At 45.8% G+C, this 25272-nt stretch overlaps 1 protein-coding gene across 1 annotated transcript in view; it reads left to right on the forward strand.

Moving 5' to 3' along the window:
* The window catches only part of LOC126252593 (kazrin), a gene marked incomplete at its 5' end in the record, with an annotated part of 708940 nt that overhangs the window by 419813 nt on the left and 263855 nt on the right, over positions 1-25272 (forward strand). The window contains 2 exons of the mRNA XM_049953495.1: positions 15838-16011; positions 16063-16183. Of these exons, the coding sequence (XP_049809452.1) occupies positions 15838-16011; positions 16063-16183 (295 nt within the window). The remainder of the gene's footprint in view (positions 1-15837; positions 16012-16062; positions 16184-25272) is intronic.

Here is a 25272-nt window from a genome sequence, read left to right on the forward strand (position 1 = left end):
ACGAAACTGTTCCCACAACTATAATCGACAAAATTCCGTGCACTCTCCCAAGACTTAGGTGTCAACTGAGTAGCCTCACTACACCACGCAGTGAAACACTATAAGATCAGACCTGATATACACCACTACCACCACTTGGTCGGTGAGAGGGCTATCCGGGAACTAACTAACCCTTTTCGGTGTACAACAGGAACCATTTAAAACGAACAAACACGCAACGCCACGCCAACTTTTAACAAATAATGTAATAATCATCGATGCTGTCGATTCTTCGCAATAGCGGCCGGCTGCTGCGCGTCGGTCAGGCGGCATCTCTGGACGCAGCGAGGGCGATATGGTATATCGCTGCAGTCGCGCATGCTCGCCACCTGCTATTCCGTAGACGCTCTCATATCATCTAGTACACAATTTGATTTTGGTTTTACCACATCATACACGCATATTATCGTGACCACCAGGTGTTATCATTGATTTATCTCGCAGAACGCTCAGCACCAGAAAGGGCGAACGTACCCCGTGCGTTTTGACACAGCACAGCAGGCAACTGATGTGGCACATTTTACACTAGAGCGTGCAATGACTACACAGCACTGCCGGATTTCGGGTATTGTTAAACCGTGTATTGTGCACAAAGAGCCATTTCACTCGCAGTATGTGAGTGTGTGATGTGGATTCACAAGCACCTTTATTCTCGGTCCGTTCTTCTTTGAACAGAATACACCCGTAGTGCCTGACAGGTGTACCGTGACGTCTGCACATTATCGAGACCTCCTTGTACAACATGTGATTCCTGCTTTGGAAGAGCGCAACTGTATGGCAACCACTGTTTTCATGCAAGATAGAGCAACACCTCATGTCGCTCAACCCACGATAGATATAATTAATGCAACCTTGAGCGAACGTGTTATCTCCAGAGGTTTTTCAGAAGCATGGCCCGCAAGATCACTTGACCTGTATCCATGTGAATTTTGGCTCTGGGGATATCTAGAAGAACGCATTTACCACTTACACGTTCTGTTTCTAGCTGATTTGAAGGCCAGTATACAAGAACACGTTGCTCGGATTCCACCGGTATTGTTGCTAGCGGTTGTTGATCACGACGTTTTACGGATGCAGCATCCCGCCAGCGTTTCCAGTGTTCACACTGAACAAATTGTGTAAGCGACGGTTAATAATAAAATCAACGTCTTTCTCACTTGTTTGACCTTACCTGCCCGCGACCCGTACTTAATCCGTTACATGTGGAAACATTTTTATACGATTTCCTTGCAATCACATCGCCAGATTTGCACCCGGTGGCCAACAATGAAACTAATTTTTTCCAGCGTAAATGGGTTCCGCATTAACGCATTAGAATATCTACCAAGTTTTGCTTCCGTGTGATAATTCCAGCCCACACTGGGCCTCTATGACTATCTGCACTTTAATTACAACTACATAGAGGTTAGTTTCCGCTGATTTAAAGCCAACATTGTGGTGAATTTTCTGACCTACGCAAATAATTTTTATGGTTTATAGCTGCTGAACTATGACACCGCAGTTTTTGTTAATGGAACTGTATACTTCGTCTGTGTCATTGGAAAGGACCTACGAAGAGGACGTTAACAATTCAATATGTGTGGAACTTGATCAAGCAACAAGATGAGCGCCACCAACTACTGTCCCGCCATTAGCAGAAGAGGTCACGCAAAAGTCGTTCCTACAGCACCAAACGTAAGCAAACTCGTATCAAGGATCCAAAATGGTTTATCTCGAGCGTAAAGCGATTCCGGACAGGCAGTGCTGCGTGTTGAATTTCATGCTGAGTTATTGCACCACAGACACCTGTTATACGCCATTTCATGTGCTCTGGAATCGTCGGTGTTTCCTTGTAGGCTGCTTATTTAAATTCTCCTTTAATTCTCCCCACAGATAAAAGCCCAAACGTGTGAAATACATTGAGCGTGTCGGCAATTTTGTGTTTCGCAAACAACCAAATCAACGATCTCCGTTCTGTTAAGATGGTCTGTAATTATTTGCGCGAAACGGGAGCCGACGTCCGTCATGTTGGTACCAGAAGAATGGCCAGTGGGATGTTTTCCAGTAAAAGAGGCAGCATATCTCTTAAGACTTGTAGATACCTGTGATCATTTAGAGTCCCATCAATAAAATATGGACCAATGAAGCGCTTCTTAAAAATCCCGCATCACACGTTGTATAGACCAAGGTCGCAGTTTATCCACTTCTCTAACCGGCGTGGCTTTTCAACTGATCATTTCTGTATGTTATGATGATTGATTTGCCCATAGGTTGTAACGAAGCTGCACCAGTAAACAAAATCTGCACAGAAAGACATCTCCAATGTGAACCTTTAGCGGGCACCATTCAGAGAACTGAGAATGAGGCAGCTGCACAAGGGAGGCATCTATCGGCAATCATTTTGAATGGCAACCTAAAACCTTTAGTGCCGATAACGAGCCTCAAATTTATCCAAGTTGTTTTCATTCGTGTAGAAGATACAGTCTTGTACAACTAGTTGAATGTTTTTCAATCGCCCTGAGTATGCTCTGACAGATATTATCGTATTATGCAAGTCACATAATTTCTGCACTGCAATGAATAAACATATGTTTACAATAAGCATATAAGTGTAACAAATAAGTGTTCGGGTATTTTGCGGTTGAGTGTGTTTCGTTATATTCCAGCTGGAAACTTCGATAAGCTTGTGATAGTTCTTAAATTTCAGTGTTTGAAATTTTTAAAACTTAGACTTCAGTTTTGTAGAACAACTTGCTATGTTGAATGTCTTAAGCCTTAACATATTTGTACGTGCAAAGTGTAAGACCTGAGGTATCGTCCCACAAATAAAGAGAGTTACACCACCATCCGCATCTCTAAATGCAGTTTTAAGGCAGAATGTACAATATCTTACTACAGGATGTGATGATAATGCTAAACACGTCGACAAAAATACGTAACAACTAGGCTCCATATCTTAGACGCATACCGATAGGTTCGATCAGACAACTGAACTGCTGCTTTTGTACAATCTACTATGTCAGATTAACCTTATGAGAGTGATTTCTGCGCGATTTATCGTATATTTTATATTTACTTGTATTTACTTACGAATACCATTACGGTAGTAGTGTCCTCCGAATGGCTGACAAGAGTGGAAATGGTGATGTCGTTCGAGTTTACTACATCACTAATTACACTGAATATGAGAGACGTCCATTAAATGCCATCATAGCCTCGATCTCTGTAATCCTGTAAAGACATGCACTCCTCATCGCTTTCCGCGTACACCTACCTTCCCCAACTCTTATCCTATGCTAACTCAGCCATTACCAACACCTTCTGTCCCTCGAGCACCTTCGGATCCAGTACTATTACTGTGTATACTGTATACTGGTCTCGATCGCTTCGAATTTCTGTTGTGGTTCTGGCCTTGCCGAGTAAGATATCGAGAACAGGCTCTGAGCTGCCGCTGATGGAAGCGTGACAGGAACGCGTTATAAGAAACATAACTCCTGAAATCATTACAGAACGCACAGTTCCAAAGACACATTTTCGTTAAAAGAACACAAACACATAATTTAAAGAATAGTGTAAAATGCAGGCTCGTAACAATCCTGTCAGTGACTAAGTCCAATTGCACAATGAGTCTCTATCCTGATGTAAACATGCACAATGTGTCTAGAGCCATAGTGGCTTCTGCTGTGGATACACTCGAAGACTCTCGCTGCTGGATAACTCTGTCAAACTCTGCGCAGCGTAACACACATTGCTGTCTAAGCTGCAGGGGCGACTTATATTACGACGTACAATGACACTATAGCTCCGTCCTATTGGCTGGACGTGACGAATGACTTGCAACATAGTACCTCGCTGTCGGCGACATTTGCTGATAGCCGCTAGTATACGTACTAATTCCGCTTGGCGTATAGGCAGACCTGCTCACCTCCTGTGCATGAATAGTAATCACTGTGAAGGGGTTGTGGCTCGGGGTGACAACATCATTCCCCCGCAAGGGAGAGATGCGAAGCATCCTTTTCTTCTGCAATTACTGTACTGGACAGACAAAGTCAACCTACATGCTGACCTCTGTGCTGTTCCTCCTGGGCTCCAACTCTGAAGGTTCTGGTTCTGGTTGCCTACTGTGATTCCATGATTACTCCTTCACCATCCAAGGTTGACGAATTCTCCTCGACTGAAACGGGAATGAGAAAGTGCGTCATATCGCGGCCAAAACTGGTCCAAGTGTTTATCCCTTGTGACTTGCATAATACGAGAATATCTGTCAAAAGATATACAAGTTGTTCCAAAAGCATTCATCTGATTGCAGAAGACTGTTTCTTCTAAATCTTGGGGTGAATTTTAAGTTGCTTGTCGAAACTGAACGCCTACCTCAGTGCCAGTTTTAAGTTGCCGGTTCAAGGGTTTGCCGGGAGGCGTCTGCTTGATTCAGCTAACTCTCTCACCCACTCGATCATTCGGTCGCTCTTTACCTGTCGTACATAGAGCCGAGACAGCGATAACAGATGTAAGCTCACCATATCGACAGGGAGCCTTGTTCCTTGGGAGACGGACATTCGTTGGGCATTATTGCACTGACAATGCGAGTTCGACAAGTTGAGCGCGAGTACGATTTGAGGTAGCCGAGTGTAAGTTGAGAGAGTTAGTGAGTTGCTTTGAGAGTGGAGACGGTAAGATTTTGAGGAACAGAATTATTACATACATTGCAGTTCCTATTCAGATCACAGTCACTGGGCACCATTAATTCTTCTCCTGTTGTACCTCTACATCCGATATTTTCCCGTGAATGTCGAATTACCGTTTCCTATATGCTGACTCTCGGCTACGGTTCCTCCATGTGTGTGAGATGCAGTGAGGGAAATTAATCCTTTCTGTCGTGAAGCATCTTAGCGGCCGAGAGAGGAAAGGGACCAATGACCAATGACGGTTCCTCCATGTGTGTGAGATGCAGTGAGGGAAATTAATCCTTTCTGTCGTGAAGCATCTTAGCGGCCGAGAGAGGAAAGGGACCAATGACCAAATAAGCATCCACAGATGGTTGTGAGTCGGCACACAGCCAGAGCCTCCTGTTAGGTTTTTCCACGACGACCAAGAGCGTGACCAAGAGACTGATCGAGAGGGAGTTAAAATATGCCAGTTCCTTCTAGACTATCCAATTCTTGCTTGACCTTGTACACAATTCGTAAGGGGCGGGTCTAGCCTTGCAGAATTTCGGAATTGTGTGACGTTTGGAAGTGATACGTACCTGATAATCTTTAGAGCTTCACGAAGCGCCGTAAAAATCTTGGCTGTACTCCTTAAAAGAGTTGTTTACATTCCATTTATGTGTTTTGATTGGCTGCGTCCTGAACGGTGAACCCTAATTGCTCAAAATGATCGTCCCAACATAATCGCAATAAGTGGAAACTACGTCACGAGCAGCGTTGCTTGCACTACCTTGTGCTTATACTAAGCACTTAGTACACGGCGGCCGGTTATTAGGATCAGTTGATCATTGTATCTTGTTAGCACACCCTGAAATTTATTAAATGAGCTTTCCAACTTTTCATATGGGTGGTTTTGCAGTTCTGTCACTGGAGTTCACGGGAAATTTGGGGGGGGGGGGGGGACGAAATTCTGCTTTAAACACACCGGCTCTTCCATGATCGAGAGTCCATTCTGTTTCTTCTGATCAAATACCTGAATGACGGATGAAAGTTCTTGGAGAGTGAGGTTGCTGAATCTAATGAGGTCCTTCAGTAGGCTTGCGTCAGGAGCATGGACTATGAGCATACCCCTTATTACTGTATCCGCATACGAAAGATTACGTTCACGATATTGACATTCGAATTTACAGTCTCTGCTTGCACTTTGAAGGAGGCTGACCCTCACCCTGAAAGTCTAATCGGGTTTCTTTATAAGGTCTCTACAATTTGTAGCGTGCTGCTGCTACGACAGTTTGACTTTCAGAATATTCAGACAATTTGTCTATAAGCTGCGTATAACCTAATGCAGTTGGATCCTTGTCTGGAAACAACTATATCTCTAAATCATAAATCTTAGAAAAAGGATACAAGAAGCTGTAATGCTTCCTAAAATATTTTATTATTTAAGTAACCAGTTTCGAAGCTTCATTGGCCTCATCTTCAAGCCACCTGTGTGAAAAATGATTGGAGAGAACCAAACATTGGCGCACATAGAATAGGTACTGTAATTGAACTGGATACCGTTGATTCCACTTAATCGATGTGTGTAGTTTAAATGCACGACAATAAGCCACAGTCCTGCATACACATCAGCATGGGGGATCTACAAAAATTAAATAAACCGTAAACGTTAGCTCCAACTTTAGACTCAAAAAGGTTCTTTGCATGACGTTACCTGTTGTTCTGTGCACCGTGAAGCGTTCCTCCATCCATCGAAGTAATTTGTCCATTTTTTCTTCATCCAGTCAAACGGATGGAGCACCGGCGGTGTCCACATGTCTTTCTCTTGCCGGTGGACCCTCTTGTTCTGTCTTTGCAGCCGCTTTACCTGCAAGTGACAAATAGACTGAGAAAAGGTGCAATATTTGTACCATAAGGTCAGTTTTTTTGCGTCATTTGAAGCTGTATTGCACACTGATTATTGTGCTTATATAGGATTACTGGAAACAAGAGATTAGACAGTGTACTTTGTGACAGGTTAGAGAGAAAATTCAAAGGAAAGACAACACATGAAAAATGTTCAGCCATTGCGTCCAAAACCACTAAGTTTTCACTACGACACAAAAGTTGTTTTAATTCGACCAAGTCTGAATCTCATAATCACCAAAACTTAGGCCTGGGCTTGCCCGTAGAGGTCTGATATTCTCGTCGTCAGTTTCTGCTATGTATCCGGACAGCCAATGAGGTGCCACTGATGTCAGTGTAACTGGGGATCTACTCCCAACTTCACACCATGCACGCACTCTAAAAAATATAACCACTGAAACAATTATTACAGTTCACGGTTCCAAAGACGCACTTTTATTAAAAGAACGCTAATACTCAACTTCAAGATCGGTAACAGTAAAGTCAATGGCTAAGTCCAATTACACAATACAGTACAGTCTCTATCCTGTTGTAAACACTGTTGAAGAGTGTTAGTTCTTCTTCGGTCAGATGCACGGTGGGGCTAGAGCTGTAGTGGCTACTGCTGGGGAACATCCGGGGCTGTTGGATAGCTCTGTCGGACTCTCCGCTGAATAACACACACTTCCAGCTAAGCCATCGAATGAAATGCTGACGTAATAGTTTCGCCTGTCGTATATGTAGTTCCGGCCACCTGCCGTGGCTGTAGGGTAGTCTACGTGACAGGGGTTGCGACTCTGGGTCAAAACAACATTAACCACCAAACCCAGCGGCGGCACCCAATACCTACCTAGCAATCCCCAATCCAGTTATCCTGAAGTGGCACTAAATCGATAACCCACTTTCCATGCAACTTCACGCCTTATCCATCATCTCCTGCCAGAACTTCAACCAATTCCCACTACCTAACGATGAAATCCGTCTTAAGATATACCGTTCTTCCCAGCTCTCCCACCATCCTTTCACTTTCCTCCTCCTCTCTCAACGACTTTTAGTCGCTACCTGGTTCTACGCAAGACCCCATAGTCATGCCCTTCATACCACCTACATCATGAGCATTATCGTTTTAACGCACTATCAGCATCACCATTATCCCATAGCAGCATTATTATCATATCCGCCCCCGGTAGCAGAGTGGTCAGCGTGACAGAATGTCAATGCTAAGGGCCCGGGTTCGGTTCCCGGCTGGGTCGGAGATTTTCTCCGCTCAGGGACTGGGTGTTGCGTTTTCTTGATCGTCATCATTATTTCATCCTCATCGACGCGAAAGTCGCCGAAGTGGCGTCAAATCGAAAGACTTGCACTCGGCGAACGGTCTACCCGACGGGAGGCCCTAGTCACATGACACTACATTACATTATTATCATCAGCGAATTTTATTTGTAATTAAAATCATCTAAAAAGTTTCAAAATCAACGAAACATTCCATCAACGTGTATTTTCAAATTCATCATTTATTTAACGTGCTTTTTATATATTTTAAAACTTCTATTAAATATGAAAAACGTTAGACTCAAGACAGGTTTTATCCGGTCCCAGCCCATTCCTTCGTGGGGAATCGAAATACAACTAAAAAAAAGAGCACATTGTAAACACCGACAGAGGTTAACTTTGTAAAATACGAACATGGTAACAAACAATGCAAACTAAATGGTACCATATTTACATATAAACAATATGGACTGGCCCACAAATTTATAAGCATACGACCTGGTATGTACGAGTATGTATCATGTGTTGTATGGTGATCCAGAGTAAGTACTTGAAAATGGCACATCGCCGAAATCAGCTGATACTAATAAAATAAATGACTGTGATCTTAATACAGCCAATGTGAATATAGCGATAGTCTTTTCATTTCTCTACACATTGATACTAAATGCGCAGCCTCACAGAAAAACGAAGCACCCAGGAGGAAACGAAATCGAACTTCACAGACGAGAGGGTGATTACAAATCGAGTCAAATTCACAAATAACTTAGCAATGTGAGTCCACTTATCATATGGTGTTGCACGCTGTTTGGTCTGGACGTATGGAGTGATAAGTAATTGTATCGTCTTCTGGGAAAATCTGGCCTACAACTGTTGAACACGGTACTTTAGCCGGCCGGAGTGGCCGTGCAGCTCTAGGCGCTACAGTCTGGAACCGAGCGACCGCTACGGTCGCAGGTTCGAATCCTGCCTCGGGCATGGATGTGTGTGATGTCCTTAGGTTAGTTAGGTTTAATTAGTTCTAAGTTCTAGGCTACTGATGACCTCAGCGACTGATAGTGCTCAGAGCCATTTGAACCATTTTGAACGGTACTTTATATCATGGATACTTGTCCCATATTTTCTGTCAGAGACAGATCTGGGGATCTTGCTGGCCACGGAAGGAGCTCAGCGTCAAGAGGAGTGCTCGTAGAGACACTTGTGGACGAGCGTTGTCCTGGCGAAAAATGGCAGTATGATATTGTCGCCTGACAGGTAACACATGAGGATACAGGATATCCGTGACGTACCACTGTGCCGTCAGGATTTCTTCCGTCAGTACCAGCCCTGACTTAAAGTCATTCCCAATGACTCCTCACACCCTGACGCCAAGAGTAACATCACTGTGCCTCTCCAAAACATGGCAAGAGTACTGAGCTGCGGCGGGGTTGCTGGCGTCGCCTTTCGAATTCCTGTCGCTATTAGCTCGATCTGTCGTGTGATGTCCCTCTAGTTTGAGGCCACTAAGATGTTCGATCGAGGTTGTCGATGAGGGACGGGACGTATTGTAGCGTAGCGAGTTGGAGAGTGGTCACGGAGCGAGGAGGTCTAAGGGGAGCAATTGCGCAAGCGTCTTGGGCACGAAGTCCGGCGACCGGTTGCTGGACATATTTGTGCGTCGATTTGAATCCGTGGCTGACTTCGAGCGCCGTCTTCGTGCGTAGCCTCGCCAGGTAGCTCTGTGACGTGGCACACCGAGGAGAGAGCTGAAGCCAGTTTCGCCGTGCTGAATTCTGTCGTGAGTTCGATTCTCACAGAGGGACATCACACGACAGATCGAGCTAATAGCGACAGGAATTCGAAAGGCGACGTCAGCAACCGCGCCACTTCTCAAGTAGGACCTCCACCCATTTCGCCGCCATACTCGCCGACGATGGTAATCCGGGGTAGTTCACATCCGCTGTTCATCGCTAACTAACCTAAGGACATCACACACATGCATGCCTGAGGCAGGATTTGAACCTGCGACCGTAGCGGTCGCGCTGTTCCAGGATCCCAGGTGTTTGTTGTGCACTGGAACTGGTACTAGTTGATAAACAGCGCACAACCCTGACCACCAAACAGACACACTGTAAACAACTCATAGCACTTGTGTCACGTGATGACCGCAGGAATCGCACCGGTGCAGTAAGTTGTACCGCACGCAGTTGTCCATTGCACCAGAAAGCTGGCGATGTGCCCATGATGAGATGTGTTACTTACGAGTCAAAGATGGAACGTTACTGATCACTAGAGTTGGCAGACATGCATTTAATGTACGGTGCAGCAGGATGTGGTGCCCGCAAAGCAGCGTGAATGTATAGAGAGCCCTTTTCCAACAGACATCATCCTAATTGGAAGAAATGATCTCCGTGGATATGAGCTTACGAGAGGTGTGCTCGTTCACCCCAGCCAAGGTTCCTTCCAAAGACATGTCCAAACACAGGCTATGGTGTTGCATCATGTGGCCGACCACAAACAATGAGCTCCCTTCTACTTGTCCGCGAAGCACACATTATGGAGAATGCAATGTGGAGTGTATTGGTGGAACAGATATTACACCCCTATCATAAAGAATATGTGCATGCACTGGGACCAACGGATTTTGATCCCTGTGTTCATTTCTGTCAATCGATTATCCTCTGCAGTGCTATAGGGCCGAGCTTTGTACAGTTTTTATTGCTCACAGATGTGGCCTCATTCATTCTTGATGGTGTTCTCAACGGCTGCAACAGTCTTGTCTGAAGCGAGGACAATCCCCACTCCACCCACATCGGTGACCACCAGCAACGATTCTCTGTCAACGTATGATGGGGCATTGTCCAAGAATATCTAATAGGACCGTATTTTCTGCCTCCACATTTGAGTGGTCAACGTTATGCCGTGTTCCAGCGAAATGTGTTGCCACAGTTCTTGGAGACTGTGCCCATTATTGACCACGAAAGGCTGTGGTTTCAACACTATGGTGCACCAGCCCATTTCAGTGTTAATGTCTGAGAGCACCTGAACAACATAAACCCTCATCGTTGGATTGAGAGGTCCTGTCCCACAGCCACCTCGACAGCCAGATCCCATAGCTCTGGACTTTTTCCCTCTGGAGATACGTCAAGACGTTGGTATACGAATCTCCCGTAGAAATGGATGAAGACCTGCTTGCTAGGGTCCAAGCTGCCTATCTCCTGATACGACAGACAGCAGTAATCTTTGAGAGAGTGTAGCAGAACCTCATGGGCTGTTGCCATTCATGCACTGACACTAGCAGTCGTCACTTCTAACATTTATTATGAGCTATGTTGTTGTTATGAAGTGTAGGCTGTGTATGTCCATAACACAATAAATATACATTTCCCACCACTGATTATCTGTGTCAATATAATCGGTTGTGCACCCACTATCAACTGTTTCAGTTTGACCCAAAAGGTTTGAGACACCCAATAAGTACTACCTTTTCCAAATTTTATTCAATCTGAAATCGATAGTTTTCAACCGCAGGTAATCCAAGTTCAGTTTATAGTGACAATTGGTACATAAGAGTATACAGTGACTGACAAGAGAAGTGAAGAGCGCAGAAGACATAGTCAGATGTCAATGTAACTTGGTTCATGTACACCCCACCGGTGAGTATATAAATGATTAAAGTTGCAATTCTACGTGACAGATAAAGCGGCAACCTGCATGCATTAGTCTTGTTCGCATTTAGTGTTATTACCAGGCCTGGTGCTTTATATAAGGGGCGTGAATAGAGTCAGATGTTGAGTGATTACTATGAAGGACATAGAGAGCCCTGGTACTCGTGTCAGACTGTACTGTCAGCGTTGCCCTTTTCTTATGTGATATCCTTTAAACCATGGATGGAGGACAACAGGCAGATTTCATATTCCTAGATTTCCGGAAAGCATTACACTATGTCCCACCGTAGCCTGTTGACGAAGATCCCTGCATACGGTTTAAGTTCCCAGATATGTCAGTGACTCGAAGACTTTTTAAGTAATAGAACCTAGTACATGCTCCTCGACAGCGAGGGTATCTTTGGGAGTGCCCCAGGGAAGCGTGGTAGGACCGGTTTTATTCTCTAGGTACATAAATGACCTGATGGATAGGGTGTGCAGCAACTTAAGGTTGTTTCCTGATGGCGCTGTGCTTTAAGGGAGATGTCGTCGTTGAGTGAGTGTAGAAAGATCAAGATGACTTTGACAAAATTTCTAGTTTGAGTCATGAATGGCAGCTTGCTCTAAATATAGAATAATGTAAGTTAATGCGGATGAATGGGAAAAACAACCCTGTAACTCCCGAATGCAGCGTGTGCAGCATTAGTAGGGTGACGTTTGACGCTGTCACTTCGATTAAATACCTTGGTCTAACGTTGCAAAGCGATATGAAATAGAATGAGCATGTCAGGTTGGTAGTAGGGAAGGCGAATGTTGGACTTCGTTTTACTGGGAGAATTTTGGGAGAGTATAGTTCACCCATCAAGGAGACGTCGTATATAGTGCGACCCATTCTTGAGTACTGTTCGAGTATATGGGATCCCCACCAGGCCGGACTAAAAGAAGACTTCGAAGAACTACAGGCAATTCAGAGGCGTGCTGCTGTATTTGTTACTGGAAGGTTCGATCAGCGCGCAACTACACTCCTGGAAATGGAAAAGAGAACACATTGACACCGGTGTGTCAGACCCACCATACTTGCTCCGGTCACTGCGAGAGGGCTGTACAAGCAATGATCACACGCACGGCACAGCGGACACACCAGGAACCGCGGTGTTGGCCGTCGAATGGCGCTAGCTGCGCAGCATTTGTGCACCGCCGCCGTCAGTGTCAGCCAGTTTGCCGTGGCATACGGAGCTCCATCGCAGTCTTTAACACTGGTAGCATGCCGCGACAGCATGGACGTGAACCGTATGTGCAGTTGACGGACTTTGAGCGAGGGCGTATAGTGGGCATGCGGGAGGCCGGGTGGACGTACCGCCGAATTGCTCAACACGTGGGGCGTGAGGTCTCCACAGTACATCGATGTTGTCGCCAGTGGTCGGCGGAAGGTGCACGTGCCCGTCGACCTGGGACCGGACCGCAGCGACGCACGGATGCACGCCAAGACCGTAGGATCCTACGCAGTGCCGTAGGGGACCGCACCGCCACTTACCAGCAAATTAGGGACACTGTTGCTCCTGGGGTATCGGCGAGGACCATTCGCAACCGTCTCCATGAAGCTGGGCTACGGTCCCGCACACCGTTAGGCCGTCTTCCGCTCACGCCCCAACATCGTGCAGCCCGCCTCCAGTGGTGTCGCGACAGGCGTGAATGGAGGGACGAATGGAGACGTGTCGTCTTCAGCGATGAGAGTCGCTTCTGCCTTGGTGCCAATGATGGTCGTATGCGTGTTTGGCGCCGTGCAGGTGAGCGCCACAATCAGGACTGCATACGACCGAGGCACACAGGGCCAACACCCGGCATCATGGTGTGGGGAGCGATCTCCTACACTGGCCGTACACCACTGGTGATCGTCGAGGGGACACTGAATAGTGCACGGTACATCCAAACCGTCATCGAACCCATCGTTCTACCATTCCCAGACCGGCAAGGGAACTTGCTGTTCCAACAGGACAATGCACGTCCGCATGTATCCCGTGCCACCCAACGTGCTCTAGAAGGTGTAAGTCAACTACCCTGGCCAGCAAGATCTCCGGATCTGTCCCCCATTGAGCATGTTTGGGACTGGATGAAGCGTCGTCTCACGCGGTCTGCACGTCCAGCACGAACGCTGGTCCAACTGAGGCGCCAGGTGGAAATGGCATGGCAAGCCGTTCCACAGGACTACATCCAGCATCTCTACGATCGTCTCCATGGGAGAATAGCAGCCTGCATTGCTGCGAAAGGTGGATATAGACTGTACTAGTGCCGACATTGTGCATGCTCTGTTGCCTGTGTCTATGTGCCTGTGGTTCTGTCAGTGTGATCATGTGATGTATCTGACCCCAGGAATGTGTCAATAAAGTTTCCCCTTCCTGGGACAATGAATTCACGGTGTTCTTATTTCAATTTCCAGGAGTGTATTACGACGATGCTTCGTGAATTCGAATAGAAAACCCTGGAGGGAAGACTATGCTCTTTCCACAAGGGGCTATTGCGCAGATTTAGAGAACCTGCGTTTGAGGCCAACTACAGAATGGTTCTGTTGCCGCCAACGTATATTTCGCGTAAGGACCACAAAGATACGATGCAAGAAATTAGGGCTCGTATGGACACTTTTAGACAGTCGTTTTTCTATTTGTGAGTGGAACAGGAAAGGAAGGTACAAGGTACCCTGTGCCGTGCGCCGTACGGTGGCTTGTGGAGTATGTGAGTAAGTGCAGGTTGTAATGGTACTTAAATTACGCAACCATTACGGCACCTCACCTGAACTTATCGATACCAGTAATATTCTACTGTGTTTCTGTTAACTACTTAACATATTTCTGAGACAACATTCAGATTTGATTTTATTTGTGATACATCGATATGTTTATATTGCAATGATATTATTCTTATGTGTATTCTTTCTTTTGTCACTATGATATTTGACGTACATGTAACTCAGATTTTTGGGTGCATAAGCGATTGTTAGTTAGTTGTTAACTTGTTAGAGAGTCGACCTTGAGAAGGACAAGTCGTGGACGTCATGTTGGAAAGACGAATATTGTCGTCAGCTTATAAAATGTGAACTTTAACAGTGACTGTGAGAGAGATGGTTTAAAGTATGTTTTGTATTGTGAAGTGATGTTTTGTGTTTACGTGATATTGCAATAAAAGCAATTAAAAGGAAGTGTAACTTAAATTTGGAGTGCTGATTATTTTTTTACATCACCATTGTGCTAACTTTGAAAGGTTTAATCTTGAAGAATGTTTTGTGAAACGCATCTACAAAACTTTTGAATATAGCAGAATAAAACCTAGGCCTCTTTGCACCCGAGCTTGGAATCATAACCACCTAGATTTTCAACGATTGAGCCATGATCATACAACGAGACCAGCGTGGGAAACACAAAAAGATGAGTGCCTAATTTTTTCATTATTACATGAAATTACTATTAACTGTGCTCTAATGACACCTGCCACATAATATGACTGTTGTTGCCCAAAAATGCAGTATTTAGCAGCGTGAGCAACACCACAATCGTTATTAAATGCTGACCTTTGTTGTGGTAGGGTTGTTAGAAGGTGTAAATATCAGAACTTGACAGAGTTTGAAAGGACATTAATTTTGAGTTTCCGTTTGGCCGTCTGGTCGAACCGTGCAGTGTCCAGATTTGATGCGGATGTGACAGCGGCCTGATGTTGGATTCATGTGGGCAGGCATACTCTTCGACAAGGTTTCGGACAATCACGTCTGGCCATTACAAAGTAGGACCGCCCTATTATGCATCAAGCACGAGGTAGCACCTTTACATCTCTGCTTGTCATCCAAGAACAAGTAGCAAACTTCCTGCAACCGCATTTGTCATCCCACACTATCGGTCAGAGACTGCCAGCAGCAGGCCTAGGGAACTCCTGTTCTGTGCCATAGTCATCGCAACACAACCGTTGATTTTGAAGTTGTACGGTGGCTGGGAAGCACGGACGGCTGATGAATGGCGTTAGTTAGGTTTAAGTAGTCAGGGGGCTGATGACCTCAGATATTAAGTCCCATAGTGCTTAGAGCCATTTGAACCACCTGGGATCTTTAAGAGAATGTGGCAGAACAACAAGTGCCGTTGCAATACGTACATCACGACACTGGCGGTCGTCGTTTTAAATAAACACAATCAGCTACCTTGGTGTTATGAGGTGTACCTGTGTATATCTGTAACACAATAAATATGCATCTCCGACCACTGCTTCCCTATCTCAATATAATCGATCGCGGATCCACTATTACCTGTTTCAATCTGATCCAAAAGGTTTGAGATACCATGCATAATGTCGTAGTGTTGCACCGAACGCTACAGAAGAATGACGAGCGATCGGTCTGCGTGTTTTCGCAGGCAAAGTTCCGCAGGATGGTGGAGGAGAACAAGCAGCTGGCGGCGCGCATCGACGGCGACCTGGCGGTGGCCCACGAAGAGGTGGCGGCGGTGCGCGGCGAGCTGCACGACGCGTCGCGACGCCTGGACGAGCACCTGGCCAAGGTGGCCGCGGGCGCCGGCGCCGACCCGAGCGCCGCCGAGGACAAACCGACGACGGCCGAAGAGCCCGCCGGCATCCGGCCGCCCTCGCCCATCGCCGGAGCCGCCTCCGCCGCCGGCGACGCCTCCGCGACGGGCGGCGTCGGCGTCGGGGCGGCGTCCGCCTCTACAGCCGTGACTTCTGCTGCCGCCACCGCCGCGTCAGGTACGGCCGATTTCCAGCGTAGTTGCAGTTACGGGTCGCCCAACGATACTCGCATTCGGACGACTTCGAGATTTCCTGGTATACCGCAGAGCACCGTAGAGTACCGAGCGTTGCTCGAACAATAGCTAGACGGAGCTTCCAGCACATAGTCGCAGAGTGGCAAGCAGGAAGCCGAAAATTAGTCAAAAATGGAACGTTATACAGCAATTTCCTTAACCTTTAATATAAAGGGAGTGGAAGGACTTGTCCCATACAGCGACCATTTCATATCAACTTGAAAGAGCAGTTGAACGGAATGGACAGTGTCTTGAAAGGAGGGTATAAGATGAACATCAGCAAAAGCAAAAAGAGGATAATGGAATGTAGTTGAATTAAGTCGGGTGATGCTGAGGGAATTATATTAGGAAATTAGACACTTAAAGTAGTAAAGGAGTTTTGCTATTTGGGGAGCAAAATAACTGATGATGGTCGAAGTAGAGAGGATATAAAATGGAGACTGGCAATGGCAAGGAAAGCGTTTCTGAAGAAGAGGAATTTGTTAACATCGAGTATAGATTTAAATGTCAGGAAGTCGTTTCTGAAAGTATTTGTATGGAGTGTAGCCATGTATGGAAGTGAAACGTGGACGATAAATAGTTTGGATAAGAAGAGAATAGAAGCTTTCGAAATGTGGTGCTACAGAAGAATGCTGAAGATTATATGGGTAGATATAACTAATGAGGAGGTATTGAATAGAATTGGGGAGAAGAGGAGTTTGTGGCACAACTTGACAAGAAGAAGGGACTGCCGGCCGAAGTGGCCGTGCGGTTAAAGGCGCTGCAGTCTGGAACCGCAAGACCGCTACGGTCGCAGGTTCGAATCCTGCCTCGGGCATGGATGTTTGTGATGTCCTTAGGTTAGTTAGGTTTAACTAGTTCTAAGTTCTAGGGGACTAATGACCTCAGCAGTTGAGTCCCATAGTGCTCAGAGCCATTTGAACCATTTGAAGAAGGGACTGGTTGGTAGGACATGTTCTGAGGCATCGAGGGATCATCAATTTAGCACTGGAGGGCAGTGTGGAGGGTCAAAATCGTAGAGGGAGACCAAGAGATGAATACACTAAGCAGATTCAGAAGGATGTAGGCTGCAGTAGGTACTGGGAGATGAAGAAACTTGCACAGGATAGAGTAGCATAGAGAGCTGCATCAAACCAGTCTCAGGACTGAAGACCACAACAACAACATATTTATTTGCATCATAGATAAATCATTAAGAGAATTACAATCATAAATCAGATAATAATTTCTTTAAGAAACGCCATTCAGGCAAACTTTCCAAACTGCTTGTCATATAAAACCATAAATGATTTAATCTCTTTAAAAACACTTAAAAACCCGCCACTCAGGCCAGTTTTACAAACTGCTTGTTATATGAAACCACAAGCGAATTAATCTCTTTGCAAACATTAAAAAAAACCGCCACTCGGGCCAAGTAAATCATTTAAAATTAACTTTACATCAAATAACCAGGAAATCAATTACTATTTCCACATAGATTGAAAACCACCTCTCCCGGGCGAGATATTACCAAACAACTTTACAACGTTATAGACAGTTTGATCAATAAACCCAGTTATTTCCCCATCAAAACTGATATACGCCACTAAGGCTGAATTGCACCGAAATTTTTGAAAACGGTTTCAATTAACACACATTCTTCTAGAAATCCCTCAAAATTCTTAAGAAAAATATTTAAAACATTTAACTCGGACAACCTTGCATAGCCAACACAAGTTTTAGAAAACTGCAGCTTGTACAATAACTGAGGCCCGAGATTGTGAGGCCGCGACTTGGCCACGAACGGTGGAGGCGACTGAGTACTTATCTTCGAATTAAGATGTGGACTCCGTTTGTACTTCCACCCCGTTCAGAACACCGAAATCGGAACCAAACAGCACACGCGAGCTCAGGCGAAGTCCACCGCCCGTACGCTCGCTAGTAATTTAAAAGGGGAGGCTCTGCACTTCGGTGGCCCACTGCTTCCGATCTTTGAAACAGAAATCAGAAGTGACAACAGGGAACCAAACAACCCTTCCTTCACCTTAATACTCAAACTTATACAGAAAACTACTTTGATAAAATTGACAATAATAAAACTGTTTTCATTCCTGTAAGCAGAACCACGTGCACGAATGATGCAAACGGAACTGGCTCATTAAAACCCAAGCATCACATGGAGCACCTTACGTGGGCCTTTAAGGTACCACGCGGCAATCTTTAGACATGGAATATAGATCGTTCGTTAAGGCTGCGCACACGTATCAATGTTTTAGACACTTGCCAGCTGAAGTAAGAACAGTACTATTAAGGAGCGAAGCACACACTTAATAAGAGGCATGAAATATCACATGACAGTCCTTGCAACGCTTCGCTGCCTCAAGAGCAATCATCATTATATTTCACTAATCGTTGGTAGGACTTGATGCCAGCTGCTGGATCGATGTGGCGAAGACACCAGACGTTCCTTAGTCCGATAGTAACAGCGTGTTCCTTCACGGAAGCGAGCGCACGCATAGCTTCACGAGGTTGCCAAGAAGCCACAGCGCCGGCCCGCTGTTACTGTCCCCAGTACGATCAAGCCCCAACTGCTGTCCATACTCAGGTACACCGTGCTAGCTGTCGTCTCTCCAACGCCTCGCTAATACGCGCAGCTCCGCGTGCCGTGCGCAACGTCGTTGTCCCTTTCCACTCCGTACTGCCCGCTATATCCTGAGCCGGCACAGGCTCCAAAGACAAACTTCTGCCAAAGGGAATCGATAGTGTGTAACCAAAGATAGCCCTGGCACCAGTCCAGCCACGGCCCAAAAAAGATTAGAAAAGGCGGCCCCCAAGGCTACATTTGTGAAATCTTCTTTTTGGGAAATCGCAATCGAGCCCCTGCTGCATCTCACAGAGGAAGACTCACAGACCGACAGGGTCGTGGCAAATACCTACCACCTGTCATACTGGTTTCTGGACAGATGGTCAGCACTAGACAACAACGCTAGTGATACCCTGAAGGCTGTACAACTTCGTTGCAACGCAAGTCAGAATGTGTAACTTAGTGAGGCTGATTATTATATGAAGGACGATCAAAATGTTTCCGTTCGAAGGCTGTGCAGTGAGGCAAAATCGCAGTGAGCACTGATGCAATTGTCCTACCGACGCATCAGCTTAAAGATACCAATTTGATGAGACACCATGTGCAGCTCCGTGAAGAAGTCCGTAACAGCCTGCTCCAATTCCTTGTCAGACAGGAATCTTTGACACTCATGGCCTTTGATAAGGGATCCAAGGCGTTAAATCGCATAGTGAGTAATCAGGACTGTAAGTCAGATGATAGACTGTTTCCCACTTGAGTTGACTTAACTTTTACGTTACGACATTGGCGATACTGGGACGTTCGTTATCTTGAAGGAGCAGCACACCTTGGCGCACGATTCGACAACGGTGGTTTTCGATAGGCATCCTGACCCATACACATTCTCCGCTCTCCAATGGTTGTCTACCGGTGTTGGTCCTTCGCCAACCGAGAAAAGAATAACACCTCTTTAAAGTCAGTGCCGCCATTAGACTTGTTTATTTACAGTGTTACATTTACACTTACATAATCATGATTTCGGCTTCAAAGTGCCATTATCAAGTGTTTAAGTGTTACAAATTGCCTAAGATGGCATACTGTAGTATTAAAATACAATACGACAGCATGCCATCTTAGGCAATTTATTGCACTTAAAACACTTGATAATGGCACTTTGAAGCCGAAATCATGATTATGTAAGTGTAAATGTAACACTGTAAATAAACAACAGTCTGATGGCGGTACTGACTTTAAAGAAATATATTATGACTGTGGCCCAGCATTATGAAAAAATTATTAAAAGAATAACAGCACATTGGTCCCGTTTGAACGCATTTGGTAAAAACGTCGCCATAGTTCATGTTTCCTCATTTACCGCACGCACGTCGGAAAGACACGAACGCCGTATGTCGCTGTTTACATGCCCGCATCGGAGTATTGCTACATTGCATAGAAAGGATGTAGGCAGATGAGGACAGTACCTGCGAAGGGTGAGGCAGGGAGCTGGGAAACAGCCCTTGATTTTCGTCCCTTAAGTTCCGCATATTTCAGTGCACTATATTACTGGCCAACGGGAAAATATAACCTTACCAACAGACTATTATCAGTCTTATATGCCATTGTCAGTACTATCCTTCAGGGTATGTGACCGTATGGTCAATATATAAACTTCTACACTGTTTCAAATGGACTTCGTCAGGGTGTTTTGTTGTGCAGTCAGTACAGTGTCCTGAGGAAAGCCATTTACACTACTGGCAGAAACATTCGAGAATTTTAAACATTGACCATTTGATAACAAACCCTCAAGAATTGTCAGTGACAACGGCTGCAGAAACCTACGGTTACATTGTGTATCATTCGTAGTCTGTTATTGCCTCACAGTTTCTATTTTTTTATTTACTAATTCATCGCCAGAGGGCAAAATTTAAATCAAACGTGAATGCAAGCATCATTTCTACATTAAAAGCAAGAAATCCTACCATTGTCGATGTTTCGACTGAATAGAACGAAGCGTGCATCGTAACGAAGAAACGCATTTCAGATGTTGCATACAGAATACCAGTATAACGAATTACTGATTGAGCAGTTACTGATATCATGTACACGAATAGAAAATTTCACCGACTTTGTATTTAAAGGATTAGTGCATTGAAGACGTGAGAGCATTTAATATACGGGGGACCCAAAAGTCCGTTAACATTCGAAAATTCAGTGCTTCACGGAATAGTGTAGGTAGAAATGTAAAAATTGACAGACATATTTGCAATGACATGGTGTTTTATTGAAACCAAACAAAGTGCACAAAATGACCAACAAATGGCGCTTCATATGTTACGAAACCAATAATTAGCATAACAACTGATTATTAGCAAAAAACATTTTTTGTAACAAATGCTCAACATGTCCGCCGTATTTCATCAAAATTACCTGTAGCCGAGGCACAATGTTGTGAACAGCACTGTGCAGCATATAGGTAGGTGTGGTGAGAAACTGCCATCCTATGTAGTCTTTTAGCAATTTTAATAAGGTCGGACATCGCAGTAGACAGGTAAAATTACGGGCAAAAAACATACGAATTGAGGCCTGGGGACCTGGGAGGCTGAGCATAATGGATGTGGCGGCTCAGCAAGCGATCCACACCAAACGATGTCCGCGAGAGGTCTTTCACACCTGTAGCTATACAGAATGGAGCACCATCCTGCATAAGAGTCGTACTTCGCGAAGTGTGTACGGTACGCCGGTGTAAGTTCGAGGCGTTGTGAGCGTTTTACAGGTACCATCAGTAAGCAATTTCCACTTCCTCCCCGGCGCCGAAGACGTAGTCGGTGGTCATTCACTTATTTATTCATTTATTTAGCGTATGGCATCTACAGAGTAAAATCGCACACATACTATTAATGACTGAACAAACGAATTACGAATATATTATTAAATGATTGATTGCAAACAACAATATGCAAAAGATTAGGTAGACAGCCACTGCAGCTATTACAAGTCCACATCTAAGCAGGTCACGCACTGAACAGCACGTGGAGTGGCATTCATGATATCCCTTCATTCTCCTTCAAACCTCCTTGTAGGGCATTCGAAGACCAGGTGAGGGATTGTTTGTTCTTCTGCACCACAGTTGCATCGTGGGTCATCAGTGAGTTTCCATTTGTGGAGAATGGCCTTACACCTGCCGTGGTTAGTCCTCACACGATTAAGCCTGCACCAAGTTCTTCTGGGCATTTGCATTCCTTCCACCGGTATCGAAGGATCAAAATCAGTGATGAGAGGATGGTGATTATTCAGCGACATTCCCTTGCTATGTCGTACCTTTCTGGGAATTTGAGGACTTCGTCTTCCCATATAGGTTTCCTGGATTTTAGGCGGGTATCTGTTAGATGGTCCAATATTTTTCGGATAGGTATATCTTCTTTTCTCGGATAGCTGCTTGTTGCCTTCTGAGGGAGGGAGGAGCTATATTGCAAAGGGCATGAAACCAGGGGAGTGGAGTTGATTGCAGAGCTCCTGAGACAATCCTCATGGTGGTATTAATCTGGACATCAATTTTTGTCGTGTGTGTGCTCTTGTACCAGACTGGGGCGCAGTATTCTGCCACCGAGTAAACAAGAGATTGTGTTGCGTTGCGTAGGGTGTTAGCTTGAGCTCCCCATGAGGTTCCAGTCAGCTTTCTTAATATGTTATTTCGATTTTTTATCTTTTGACTGGTTATTTCTTGGTGTTTTTTATAGGTTAGTGACCGGTCAAGAGTGATTCCTAGATATTTTGGATGGCTGTTGTGCGGCAATCGCTCATTGCAGAATGTTACTTGTAACTCTCGTCTTGCCTTATGATTGTTCAGGTGGAATACACTTACCTCAGTTTTATTTGGATTTGGGCAGAGCGTCCATTTCGTATACTACTGGTGAAGAAGTTGAAGGTCCGTTGACAGAGTAGCTTCCCCCTCTTCAAATGTCTTGCTCTGAGTGGCTATTGCAATGTCATCCGCATAGCAGAATTTTTGCGATTCAGTTGCTGGCATGTCACTCGTGTATAGGTTGAAGAGAAGGGGAGCCAACACTGATCCCTGTGGGAGCCCATTGTTTATTGAGTAGGATTTACTCGTAGATTGACCTACGTTCACTCTGAAGTAGCGATTTTTCAACATGTTTTCCAGAAGCTTAGTTGTGTTGCGGTAAGTGATCGCTTTTTTCAGCTTGAGTATAACTCCGTCGAGCCAGATGGTATCATAGGCGGCCGAGAGGTCCACAAAAGCCACACAAGTTTTTTGGGCCCTTTGAAAGCCTGACTCAATGTATCAGGTTAAGGCAAGTATTTGTTCGCAGCAGCTCCGTTTGTTCCTAAATCCTGCCTGGTCTGCGGGAATTAGTCTATCTATGGAGTCATATATTCTGTTGTACAGCAGTGTTTCTAATAGCTTGTAGCAAATGCTCAATAGGGCAATTGGCCAATAGCTAGCTGGGTCATCCTGTGGCTTTCCTGGTTTTAAGATTGCGAGGATTTTGGCTATCTTGAACTGACAGGGAACCCGGCTGGTGTTCATGATGTCACAGTAGATTTGTCTAAGCCATGCACGGGCGGAGGGGCCCAGGTGTCTAATGAATTCAGGGAATATTCCGTCTAGACCGGCGGCTTTCCTCAGCTTAAGAGATTTTCTCCCGTTATTCATTCCAAATCTTCAACCATGTAAGCGCATGATATTTTGCGGGGGCAGAGTAAGAGTCATCCGGACACAGGAGCGTGCAAGATCCAATCACGTCAAGTGTGACACGTAAGTAATAAGCTAAGATCTTCTATGTCAGTCGCCAGCCGCCGGACGACGGCACGCACGTGAAGAGATGTTCATCGGTGTCCAGGAGGCGACAGTCAGGACAAAGGTGGGAGTCTAGTCCGTTAATCCGATAGCGTGGAGCCGGTGCCTCGTCGCATATTTTTTATTGGCAACTCGATACCACGTCGCGTGCACGGTGGTTGGGATAAAGTGGTGGTGTATCGTCTTCCACACTCGCGGCCAATGAACAATGGGTATTTTAATTCTAGCACCTTACGCACAACCGCCCGCGGAAGGGTGGTATAAAAGTCTTTCGGCGGGTGCACTGCGGAGAGATCCGAGATCAGACAGCCGTATTCGAGAATGAATTTCGTTGCATGGGAGAGATGTGTCGCGACATCACCACCGACACAGGTGGGACGTGAGAGACCGGCATCAGGACGTCCAACAAACGACCCCTGCCCATGCCCGGACGTTAATCAGTCCGAGCCCTCCGTGGCACAGGGGGGGGAGTGAGACTGTCGTAACGTACTTTAAATACGTGTCCTGTGGGCAGGTAATAACCGAAGGCCGCCTGAAGTCTGCGAAGTATCACTGCCGGTATAGGGAGGACATGTGCCACGTGACTTGAATTTTTGCGCCACGTAGAGATTCAGGTATTCCACACATGGCAGCTGGTTCAAGGCCCGGAGCAGGTTGTGGTGTGCCATCACACGTACGATCCGTAGTAACCGTTGACAGTTGGCCGCGGCCGTTCCACGCACACTCTCCGCAAACATGACTGCCAAATACCTCAGGTCAGTAACTAGCGGGACGGGTGCGACATTACATTTACAAAAATGTTTGAACATACGTATATTGATGAACCAGAAGATTATGACCATTGCCACACTCGCCACTGAATGCAACATGATGGCGATGTGAGAATGACTACACATGCCGCAAATGCAGAAACTCAGTGACGTAAGCGACTTTGACAAAAGGCAGATTGTTATAGCCCGGCGCCTGGGAACGACCGTCACTGGAGCGGCGAAGCTGTTCGTTCGTTCGCAAGCTACTGTCGTTAGCATCTATGAAAAGTTACTGAACGACGGCGAAACCACGAGCAGACGACGAAATGTTGAGCATCCACGCTGCATCACAAAAAGTAGAGGCTGAATGTTTCCCGTTCAGTAGGTTTATTGACTATTTTAATTTTTTAAGCCGGCCCGGTTAGCCGTGCAGTCTAACGCACTGCTTTCCGCGCGGGAAGGCGTGTCGGTCCCCGGTAAGAATCCGCCCGGCGGATTGGTGTCGAGGACCGGTGTGCCGGCCAGTCTTTGGATGGTTTTTAAGGAGGTTTTCCATCTGCCTCGGCGAATGCGGGCTGGTTCCCCTTATTCCGCGTCAGTTACACTATGTCGGCGATTGCTGCGCAAACCCTGTCTCCACGTACTACATCATACTTACTCTACCACGCAAACATTGGGGTTTCACTAGTCTGGTGTGAGACGTTCCCGGGAGGTTCCACTGGGGGCCGAACCGCACAATAACTCTGGGTTCGGTGTGGGGCGGCGGTGGGGTGAGTGGACTGCTGTAGCCCTTTGTGGAGTCGAGTACCACTGCGGGCTATGGCAGGGACGAAGCCTCTCCGTCGTTTCTAGGTCCCCAGTTCCATAAAATACAATACAATTTTAATTTTACTTCAGCTGGAAACGGAGAGTTGTTCCAAAAC

The sequence above is a fragment of the Schistocerca nitens genome, chromosome 4 (genome assembly GCF_023898315.1).
Source record: "Schistocerca nitens isolate TAMUIC-IGC-003100 chromosome 4, iqSchNite1.1, whole genome shotgun sequence".
Taxonomy (NCBI): domain Eukaryota; kingdom Metazoa; phylum Arthropoda; class Insecta; order Orthoptera; family Acrididae; genus Schistocerca; species Schistocerca nitens.